The 11131-nt window shown below is 50.0% G+C and overlaps 1 protein-coding gene across 2 annotated transcripts; it reads left to right on the top strand.

Annotated features, from left to right (window-relative positions):
- Window positions 1-278: 278 nt before the first annotated feature.
- On the top strand, window positions 279-10584 carry LOC143384545 (uncharacterized). Of its 2 annotated transcripts, none has more exons than XM_076839681.2 (4): window positions 279-506; window positions 1741-1867; window positions 3796-3891; window positions 7731-10584. In XM_076839681.2, exons 1-4 carry the CDS (start codon window positions 495-497, stop codon window positions 9287-9289), a joined length of 1794 nt encoding a protein of 597 aa, XP_076695796.1. In that variant the 5' UTR covers window positions 279-494; the 3' UTR covers window positions 9290-10584. The 2 variants fall into 2 exon arrangements, with proteins under 2 accessions (XP_076695796.1, XP_076695797.1); XM_076839682.1 differs by lacking the exon at window positions 279-506 and adding an exon at window positions 992-1073.
- The last annotated feature ends 547 nt before the right edge of the window (window positions 10585-11131 follow it).

Genomic DNA, 11131 nt, shown 5'->3' with positions numbered 1-11131 from the left:
CAGGTCGTTGCAGTGCGGACGCAGCCTCTACGCTGGCCCTCTGACCAGGGACGCCTGGCCTCCCGCCCCGTCTCCCGGCAGGTCCCCCGAGTCCACCTCAGGCACGCAGGGAGTCCCGGCCTCCAGCTGGGCAGCAGGGGTAAACTACGGTACCCAGAAGGCTGTGCTCCGCGCGAGCGCAGGCGCCGGGCCAATCACAGCCCGCGACCCGCGCCTCCCGGAAGGCCGTGCTGGGGCGGGACTTCCGGGTGGTGGCCGTCGCGCCATTGGTCTCAGCCTCGGATGCCTGGGGGTCTGGAGTTCCGGTCTTGTCCTGCCGACGGGGCGCCACAGGCACCGTCCCCCGGCCGGTCCGCCTGCGGCGTGAGTCCTGGCCGCCCGCGGGCCTCGCCTCGCCGGTCCTCAGCACCGGGGCGGTCACAGGGTCGCCGGGCCGGCGCGCGGTTCCCGGGAGCTGCCCGGCCGCCGGGTCCGGAGCGCGCCGTGGGCCCGCGATGGCCGCGCGGGTGAGTGAAAGCGGCCTCACGGTGCGGCTCCGGAGAAGGGCGGGCTCGGACACGGCGGTGACCACCGGACTCCTGGCTCCAGTCGCCAGGGCCGGGCGAGGGGAGGGCGTCCGCGGAGAGGAGACGTGCCCCGCCCGAGAGCAGCCCGAGGTCGGAGGGCCGGTGCCCGCGGAGGGCCGGTGGCCCTTTGCCCCGTGCGCCCAGGTCCTGAAGTCCCTGCTCTGGGGCAGGGCCGTCGGCGTCTAGCAGGGGGAAAGGTGCTCGGTAACTGGCGTGTCCCTGGCGTCTGACAGGCCCAGAGCGCCCAGGGACGTGGAAGCCGGCCTCGGCCCTGCCTCCAGGTGGATGCCAACGCTCCTGGTGCTGTCTGGTGAGGGCGGAAGGCTCTGCCTCCTCGGTCCACGTGTGCGTTAACTGTTTCCAAGAATGACCTAAACATACTTAGGATCAGTAACGGGTGGACGTGCTGCACAACCGCAGCGCATTAGAGTCGCTCTGACCTGAAGACCTGTCAGGGTTCCACGCCGACCTTGGACCAGAGTCACCTGTTGTATTCTGCCTCTGGTGGTAAGATGTGTGAATTGGTGAAGCTTCTTAAGCCCCAGGTCACTTACTGTGATATTAAGGTTGATGAGAGGAGGTGAGGCACTGTGGAAAGATGAGAAAATCCCCTCCCAAAACACTAAGCAGTGGAGAATTTGTCTTAAAGTCTCACAACAGTTACTGGTCAAGTGGGATCTGTTTTCCTGACCTAAAAATGTAGGCTCAGAAAGGATAGAAGTCTCTTAAGCAGAAAAAATAGAAAGTGACAGTTTTGATGTTTGGATTCAGACTCTATGGATCTGACTTTGAGCTGGGGACTGCCAGTCATTTGAACACAGAATGTTCTCAGCCTGGGGCAGCACCTGCCTGCACCAGGAAGATGCAGATTGCACTGGTGGGGTCATTATCATTGTTTCCTCACTCCTCTGATGTCCTAGAGCCCTTCTGTCTACATCTCACAGTGCAGAACTTGATCCCATTGACTGTTCTTCATGAGCAGCATCTCTTTCTTACATGGTATATTGTTGAAGCAGCTCCTCCTTCCTTCTCCATCCCAGCATGGAGCATGGCCCTTGGGAAACACCATGTGATCTAGGCCTTGATCTCTTTGCATGTTTTCCAGTGAAACAGACTCTCCTGTCTCTTGGAATAGCCCCACGACCAACAGTGTTCCCTCTATTTGACTTTCTAGGGGTCTGTGACCTTCGAGGATGTGGCTGTGACTTTCACCCAGGAGGAGTGGGGACAACTGGACCCAGCTCAGAGGACCTTGTACCAGGAGGTGATGCTGGAGAACTGTGGGCTCCTGGTCTCACTGGGTAAGGCCTTCCAGCTCCAGCATGCAGCGGACCTGCTGCCTCCTTCACTCCACCCTGTGGCTCCAGAAGCCTCTGGGTCCAGCCTTCTTCCCAGGGCTTCAGTCGTTTACTAGACTCACCTCTTCCTGTCTGGTGTCCTGTGTCTCTCTGGGCAGTGGAAGTAGGCCCTTGGGCCCCCAGGTGCTGTGGAGAAGGCGACAGTGAAGGAGTGGGGGGCATTCAGGACCCAAGGTGAGGTTTCGAGGGAGAACCTGAAGACCACCACAATTTCTCCTGGCTCCTGCCACCATATCCAAACAAGGGCCTTTTCTTCCTGAGCCAGTTTGCAGCATGAGTGGCCTTCTGGTCCTTGCTGTGTGTGATCACCAGATTCCTGGTCCTATTGTCTGCATGTTTGTATTTTTCCTTATTTGCTGCTGGCTTTGTGGGACACCCTTGAGGCAGCAAATGGCAACCATGAGCCGTCCTTCCCTCAGCCTCTCACTCGTGCCCAGCGTAGATTGGCCCCTGTCTGTGGTTCTCTTTTATGCCATCTTTCAGTGGGGAGTCTGACTTAGGAGCAGGGTTGGATTAGGTGTCCCCATTAGCCCAGTGTGCAGGGTGGTGTGGGATGCGATCTTTGCTAGGAAGGGGTTTGATGGAATTAGATACGTAGATTCTTAACAGTAAGGAGTCCTCTCTAACCCAGCCGACCTTTGCTCACCTTTGGTGCTCCGGCCCAGACTGCCCACACTCCAGTCTTTGCAACTTCCTGCCCTTCTTTCCCTGCCCTCCTGCCTGCCGCAGGACAGCACTTGCAGTTTTCTCCTTGTCCTAGGGTGTGCTCAGGGTGATGCAGCCTTCCACTCTGCTGCCCTTTCTCAGCATCTGCTCACCAGAGCCTTCCTGAACACAGTCTCCAGGAGGCCCCGCCCCCATCACATGCTGCTTCTCCCATCTCCCTGTATTTATTTCTATCCTCCTAAGCCAGAGGTTCTCAAGTGGGGAGCCCTTTTGCACACATGGGGTGACGTGGGAAAATGTTCTTGGTTTTTACATTGGGTTGGGGGTATTACTGGCATTTAGTGGGTGGAGACCTGGGTGCTGCTGAGCGTCCTTGTAATGCACAGGACAGATCACCACTGCACACGGGACCTAAACATCAGTTGGCGGAGGTTGGAACTGTATGAGAGGAAGCACAGACACCCCCTGACCTGGCATCAAGAGACCCCTGGAGAAGCCATTCTTGAGGACTAATCTGGTCTGGAGACATGCCTTGGACAAGCAGTTCCTTGAGGACCTTTTTCCTGCCACTGAAATTTGTTGAATGAAAAGTCTGGGTTTAGAGCTGAATCTCAGCCCAGCCCCTTTCCCTGACACTTGCTGATCCCCTTTCACCAGAGGGGGAAAGTACAGAGGTGGGACTCAGGTGGAAGCTCATAGGGTCGTTTGTTGGCACTGCCCTTGGAAAAGATTAATCTGCGTTAATTTGCCTGAGTTGGATGTGAAATCTCCAAAACCGTGTGCCAAGTAGACCTCTGTTGTTTTCATTGCAAAGAGTCAGGCATTAGATGAGGAAAGGAAAACTGACTAATACACATACCTTTGCTTTGAGTGAAGAGAGATTTTAGATGTCTGTTTTCCCCTAAATTACTGCTTAAATATTGTTCAGGTTTGAGCTGACCCAGTGCATTCAACCTGCTTGCCTAGTCCTGTGGACGTCGTTAGCCCCGATATGTGCTGGCTTCTGAGTGCATACTGGGGCACAATGGTCATCCAGTGTGGATGGCCAGCCTTGTTCCAGGTCACATGTCAGCTTTCTGTTTGTTATGGTGGGAGAGGCTTCATCCTAAGGACCGGCTGCTAGGCTTGAGTCCTGAAGGAGATGAAGGGTGTTTACTGCTTTTCACAAAATCCATGTTTCTCCTTTTTTTTTTGTCCCTGAACAGGGTATCCTGTTCCCAAACCTGAGCTGATCTTCCAGCTGGAGCACGGGCAGCACTTGTGGACAGTGATGATAGACCTCTTTCAGAGCACCTGTCCAGGTAGGAGCCATGACCTTGGCTAGTGGAGGCCCTGCAGGCTTGAGGCAGGGAAGACACTGGCCTCGGTATCTCTTGGGAAGCATCGTACTGTGGCCTCTGGATTTTGTAGCCATGTTGCCCTTTGACCTGTACTCCTCTGGTCAGCCAAACCCATCAACTTGTTCCAGGTCCTGGGAGAGAGTGAGGTTGGTGAGCTAACACCCGGCCAGGGCTCCAACTGTGTGGTCATGAAACCTGGCTTGGCCACCACCGGCTCTGAGGCCCTACCTAGTAAGGTGCAGACCCTCGTGGTTTGTACGTAAGGGTGACTGAGTTGGCACAAGGCTCAGCGGCTCAGCATGTGTAGCTGTGATTTTCACTGTCCCCAGGTCTGCGTGGGGCATGGGAGCTCTACAGGTTCTTTCTCTCATCAGCCTGTTGTCTTATGGTTTTTCCACTATTCCCCCTTCCAGGGACACCAGTCCCCTCATGTTCCATCCTAGGGAACTAGGCATTGGCCACAGTTGGGTCCGTGTGCTGGGATAAGTGGCTGAGCTGTGTGTTCAGGGAGAACTGACGGTGTGATGGACATCTCAGTCCACTCCCTTCAGGTCGTCCTCAAATGTGCAGTCACTGTGGTCTCAGGCATTGGGTTGTATCTGGAAAGATTTGTCACCTGCTGCATGAACACAGAACCGCAGCATCCAAGTATAGCAAGGGGCTCCTTGAAAGTAAGCTTTATTGTTCACCTCATGTTAGTTGAGCCAATGAGAATGTCTCATATTTCCTCTGAAGCCTGAGGAAGGGGGCTTTTCTCTGCCAATTTTCTTCTCCAGCTGTGTTCTGCCTGTCCTCCTTGCCACCTTGCCTTCCACTGGACCTGAGTGTCAGACACCAGCAGACACTGCCCCTGTCTTCCTGCTTCTCCTGCTTTGTCAAGGAGACTTGGGTGGCTGTGTTCCACATTTGGGCTTTTGAGGCACTGTTGCCATCTGTGGGTTGGTGGGTGCCATGGCAGAGTCATGGTCTGTGCCCTCTATTGTCCCTTGGCCTGCTGAGTCAGCACGGGGGTCCTTGTGCAGTGTCTCCTCAGCCCCTCAGAGTCACCTTCTCCCCTGTTGGCCTTGGCTCTCCACTTGTGTATCTGAAGAGCCTAAGAATGAAAGCTTGGTCTTGCTCACTTCACTTCCTAAGCACCAGTGACCTGTCTGCCACCCACGCAGGTTAGACTACAGGGTGTCTCCCTCGGTCCTGACCTCAGCCGTCCAGACAGTTGCCGTTTGCCAGGCATAAGGTTCCAGCACAGGTCACTGCCGTGTCGGCACATGTTCAGGTTGGAGATGATGCGTCCCTCTCAGTACTGCTGGACTTTCAGCCCACACACATGCGTCTCAGGCTCTGTGGCTTCTCTTCTCCTGATGGACGAGCTCCTGCCCTGGCCATGGCCAGTTCCTGTGCTCACAGCTTTCCATGGAAATTCTTCTATGCCTTTTTTTTTTCCTTATAATTTTCTATTTCATTCTTTCTCCAAATAAAAATATGTTATTCAAATTTCTTATATTTGAAAATTAAACAAATGTTCGTAATTTACACTATATTCATACATTCATTCCTTTTCTGTGTATTTAATTGTTTACATGTTTTTATGCTCCTAAGCAGTAAAGCTGTAAGTTTTCTAATTTATTGATCATCTTCACATGTGTAGGGGCATTTTTAATAATGAATCTAGGATTAAAATGATTGGATTTGAGACCACAGTCATTGAAGTTTGTGGGATCATTCTTTTTACTTTTTGGCACCGGGGATTAAACCCAGGGGCCCTTTGCCACTGAACCACATTCTCAGCCCTTTCTTTTATTTTTTATTTTGGTCTAACCAAATTGCTTAGGGTCTTGCTAAGTTGTTGAGGCTAGCCTTGAACTTGTGATCCTCCTGCCTCAGTCTCCTGAGCTGCTGGGATTACAGGTGTGCACCCTACACCCAGGTGTATGATCATTTTTACTGTTTATAAAGGACCTATACCAATTTGCTCTTCAGGAAAAAATGGTGGATTCTATCAACATATTTCCTGTCCAATATTTGAAAAGCAAATTGCTCAATTTGTGCCATTAAGTTGGCACGAAGTAATGATATATAATTCTTCCATGAATAAATTTTAGTTTGCTTTTCTCTTTTTGTTTATAGGGATTCTTTGTATGTTCCTGGTCATACTACTTACTGTTTATCAATTGTATAAGCTACAAATATATTTTTGTAGTTATATTTCTCTTTTTGTGGCTCCCTTTAATGTGTCTTTGATTTAATAAAGGTTTTATTTATTTATTTATTTTTGGTTCCAGAGATTGAACCCAGAGGTGATTAACCACTGAGCCACACCCCCAGCCTGTTTTTAATTTTCATTTTGAGACAGGGTCTCATTAAGTTGCTTAGGGCTTCATGGGGCTGGCTTTGAATTTGCCATACTCTTGCCTCAGCCTCCCAAGACACTGGGATTATAGGCATGTGCAGCCATGCCTGGCCAAGGTCTTCGTTTCAATAAAGTCTATTCATGGCTTTCTGTATAGGACTAATCATTTTGTCTTAGGTAAAACATGTTTTATCCTGATGTAATCATTCGCTACTTAGGTTTTGCTGATCTTAGTTTGGTTCAGAACATATTGTGAGATATTAGTGCTTTCACTGTCAGTTCCCATGGGGGTAGATAATTTTAGTGCTCTGTTCAGGGAACAGCTCTCCTCCTCACATTGAGCAGCCGTGCTTTCTTCTCCATCCACCAGACCTCCATAAGTGTAAATGGGTCTCTGAGCTGTTGTTCTTTCTTCATTGCTAGTCTCATTGTCTTTGTGCCAGTCCCTCATGGATTTGGGGAGAGTCCTCAGTTTATATTAATCAATTCTTTGTTGATGTAGACCTCAATGTCTTTATATGCAGTGTTAAAATTTTCTCCATCAAAGGGCCCAATAAAATCTTCTTTCTCTTAAGTTGTTATTGTTGGGTGTTTTGGTCACAGTGGCCAAATAGCTAACTATAACACATAGCAGTGTGTGCCTGGGTGTTGGTAACCCAGGAAACTCACCAGAGCCTGCGTGCCCAGGTTTTCATTGACACTTACTAAACTCAGTTGATGGAATCGCCCACCATGTGGCTCAGTCTCCTGCTTCTCTCAACTGAGGTCCAGCTTACATGTTGTGTCTTAAGCCCTCCATCAGACATGTTTTGTCTTTCTGGTGTGGACAGATCTTTCCCTAAGTCATCTCTTTAGGATAAATTGTTTAGGGGTCCAGACTGAGTTAACTGTTTGCGTAAGCTGTCTCTTGTAATCCTGGAAGCCCACCATGATTTGAAACAGGAATTCTAGAAATGCCTAGTGTTTGAGGTTTTATGTTGATCAAATACCAGACATGATTTTTTGCTGTGATTTCTCATCACACACTTCCTGTCTTCTACGTGGGCCATGTTCCTTGCGCTTTCCTGGTGTCCCTGGAGCAATGCAGGATGGCGTTGGTTAGAGGAAGCTTACCCCACACGGTTTCCCTAGCCATGTGCAGGCTGCAGTTGTAGGACCTCTCCCCCATGTGGATCATCTGGTGCTGCAGGAGATGCCTGCTCTTGATGAAGGTCTTCCCGCACTCTATGCACTCCACTGCAGACCCTCTGTGTGCTGACTGACCTCTCCCCGGGTCCCCCTTTCAAGGTGTTTGGGGTCCAAGGGCCAGGAAGAAAGATGTTCAGACCTAAGGTTCAGAGGTAACAGTGGACAGAGAGGCTGTGTTTTGAGTTCCATGTTTTCACTGAAGTGAGGATCTTGTCCTTCTGTGTTGTGATTAACAGGCCCTGCTGTGTGTTGAATTTTCTTTCAGGTGACAGTGGAAAACCTCAAGCCACTGAACCTACTACTTGTGAGCCAGCCTTGTCTGAGGGTGCCTCTCTCCAGGGACTGTTAACACAAGGGGCCTCAGGGTGCTCCCAGGTGGTGGCAGCCAGAGGTCAGGATGGGCCATCAGCAGTGCAGGAAGGACTCTTGAGACCTGGTGTAGAGCTGCAGGAGAAGCTTCCTGGGAAAAGTATCCCTAGACCTGGTGGTTCAGGGGCAGCCAAGGACACACATTCAAGGATGGTACAGGAAGAGGAGGAAAACATCTTCAAATGCAGTGAATGTGGGAAGGTGTTTAACAAGAAACACCTTCTTGCTGGACATGAGAAAATCCACTCTGGAGTGAAGCCCTACGAGTGCACGGAGTGTGGGAAGACCTTCATCAAGAGCACGCACCTCCTGCAGCACCAGATGATCCACACGGGAGAGAGGCCCTACGAGTGCACGGAGTGTGGGAAGGCCTTCAACCGCAGGTCCTACCTCACCCAGCACCAGCGCATCCACAGTGGGGAGAAGCCCTACAAGTGCAGCGAGTGTGGAAAGGCCTTCACCCACCGCTCCAATTTTGTCTTGCACAGCAGGAGACACACTGGAGAGAAGTCCTTTGTGTGCACTGAGTGTGGGCAGGTCTTCCGGCACAGGGGAGGTTTCCTCAGGCACTATGTGGTCCATGGTGGGGAGAACCCCTATGAGTGTTTTGAGTGTGGCCAGGTCTTCAAGCACAGGTCCTACCTCCTGTGGCACCAGCAGACTCACACGGGCAAGGAGCCCTACGAGTGCAGCGAGTGTGGGAAAGCCTTCCTGGAGAGCGCGGCCCTGATCCACCACTACGTCATCCACACTGGGGAGAAGCCCTTCGAGTGCCTCGAGTGTGGGAAGGCCTTCAACCACAGGTCCTACCTCAAGAGGCACCAGCGCATCCACACTGGGGAGAAGCCCTTCGTGTGCAGTGAGTGTGGGAAGGCCTTCACCCACTGCTCTACATACATTTTACATAAAAGGGCCCACACTGGAGAAAAACCCTTTGAGTGCAAAGAATGTGGGAAAGCCTTTACCAATCGAAAAGACCTCATTCGCCACTTCAGCATCCACACTGGGGAGAAGCCCTACGAGTGCATGGAGTGTGGGAAGGCCTTTGCCCGCAGGTCAGGCCTCACGAGGCACCAGCGGATTCACAGTGGGGAGAAGCCTTTTGAATGCATCGAGTGTGGGAAATCCTTCTGCTGGAGCACAAACCTCATCCGGCATGCCATCATCCACACTGGAGAGAAGCCCTATAAGTGCAGCGAGTGTGGAAAGGCCTTCAGCCGCAGCTCATCCCTCACCCAGCACCAGAGGATGCACACTGGCAGAAACCCTGTCAGCGCAGCAGAGGAGGGGCCCCCTTTCCCAAGTGCTCACGCCTCCGTCACCCTCCGAGAACTCCTTATGGGAAAGGACTTTTTGAATGTAACCACCAAGAGAAATCTACTGCCAGAGGCAACCTCGTCCTCAGCCTCTGATCGTTCATACCAAAGAGAGACCCCTCAGGTGTCTTCACTGTGAGGAATGTCATGTGTCACCTGAAGACTCAGTTGGAAATGGGTTGAGAGTTCATCCAGGAGAGACCTAGTGGTTTCAAGCACACAGGACGACCTTCAGCTGCGCCTTCCTCCTCGTTTACAGTGCAGTGTTATCTCAGGAACTGTTTCTAAAAGGAGGGATGTAGAAGAAGATGAAATGCAAACACAGGTGTTTTCAGAATTTTCTACTAAGCTGTGGCACTTTATCATTAATTTCTTAGGGTATCTGGGGCAAGGGGTGTGTAGTTTCAGAGGTAAAAGGCCTTGACTTTTTGTGTGTCTTATCAGGAAAGTTAGTTGGGAGAGTCTGGAAATGTCATTGTATGCCTTCTGTGTTCCGTGGTGTTTCTGTACTCCTGAGGATCATGGCTTTATGAGAAATGAGGGGCTTGAGCCATGAAGTGCTGTGTATTTAAGGCAATAAGAACTCACGTGTGAGGGGGATGGGCTGGGGCTCAGTGGTAGAGCGCTTGCCTGGCACATGTGAGGCACTGGGTTCTCAGCACCACATAAGTACTTAAGTAAGTAAAATAAAGGTATGTGTCTATCATCTACAACTAAAAAATATTTTTAAAAAAGAATTCATATATGAAGCTGGGCTGGTGGTGCATGCCTGTCCCAGCAGCTCAGGAAGCCGAGGCAGGAGGATCGCGAGTTCAAAGCCTACCTCAGCAAAAGTGAGGTGCTATGCAACTCAGTGAGACCCTGTCTCTAAATAAAATACAAAATAGGGCTGGAAATGTGGTTCAGTGGTCGAGTGCCCCTCAGTTTAATCCCTGGTACCCCACCACCACCAAAAAAGAAAAAAAAGAATTCACATACTAATGGACTGTGGTACCAGCTAAGACTATTTAAGTGCTGATGGTTTTTAAAAAACGACAAACCCTTTTTCACATATGTTTTTCAATTTATCTTGGAGAGTTTGGTTCTGGAGATCGATCCCAGGGCTCCCACGTGCTAGGCAAGTGCTCTGTCATGGAGCTACACCCAGATCCCTTTTTCTTTTCCTTCCTTCCTTCCTTTAAGTTTTGTATCATCAGGGTCTTGCTGAGTTACCCAGGGTGGCCTTCAACTTGTGGTCCTCCTGAATCTCAGGAGCTGGGATTACTGGCATGTGCCATTTCTCCTGATTCTTCCTGTAGTTAAAAACCTAACTTGTGGACATTTTCTTGGTTTCTGTGTATTGATTGTTACAGCTGTATGATAGTTCTTCAAACTGCGTAAAGTGATTTCTCTCTATTATTTAAAACTGATTTAGCATTTCTAGTTCTTTTAACATTTTCCATATTCATTTTAGGATAAGTTTGTCAATATTACCAAAAAAATCTTGGTAGACTTTTCATAGAAATTAAATCCGATGATCAGTTTATTGAGAATCCATCCATCTGGTGTGTTGGGTCTTTCAGTTCATGAATATAGTGTGTGTCTATTTAAGATTTCCACATTTATTTCATGAGTGTTTTATAACTTTTAGCATTTATAAACCCTGCACGTTTTTGTTAGGGCTCATATCTAGGGCTTTTTGTTCATGTTTGGTTGTTTTAATGTTTGTGTGGTGTTGCTGTGAATTTTCAGTTTTCACGTGATATTTGAGAATATGCAGAATGATAATGTCCTTGTGCCCTGTTTTGCCATTGTGCAACCTTGCTTAACTAATTATTTCTAGCTCATTTTTTTCACAGAATCTTAGGGATTTTCCACCTAAAAATGTTCTCTGCCAATCACTTTATTTCTTCCTCCTGATCTAAGTAGCATATTTGCTACTTTTGTGTGGTTATGGCCTAAGCGAGGGCTTCCCACATGAGGAATGAAAGCCATCCTTGCC

This window comes from Callospermophilus lateralis, chromosome 18, assembly GCF_048772815.1.
Source record: "Callospermophilus lateralis isolate mCalLat2 chromosome 18, mCalLat2.hap1, whole genome shotgun sequence".
In the NCBI taxonomy this organism is placed as follows: Eukaryota; Metazoa; Chordata; class Mammalia; order Rodentia; family Sciuridae; genus Callospermophilus; species Callospermophilus lateralis.
The sequence above is the reverse complement of the archived record's forward strand: the minus strand, read 5'-3'. Positions and strand labels throughout refer to the sequence as shown.

What these genes read in the sequence shown, in the direction of transcription:
- LOC143384545 (XM_076839681.2), top strand. An exon ending in TGGGCTCCTGGTCTCACTGG is followed by an intron (nt 1,868 to 3,795) that starts GTAAGGCCTTCC and finishes GTCCCTGAACAG; the next exon opens with GGTATCCTGTTCCCAAACCT. An exon ending in CTTTCAGAGCACCTGTCCAG is followed by an intron (nt 3,892 to 7,730) that starts GTAGGAGCCATG and finishes ATTTTCTTTCAG; the next exon opens with GTGACAGTGGAAAACCTCAA.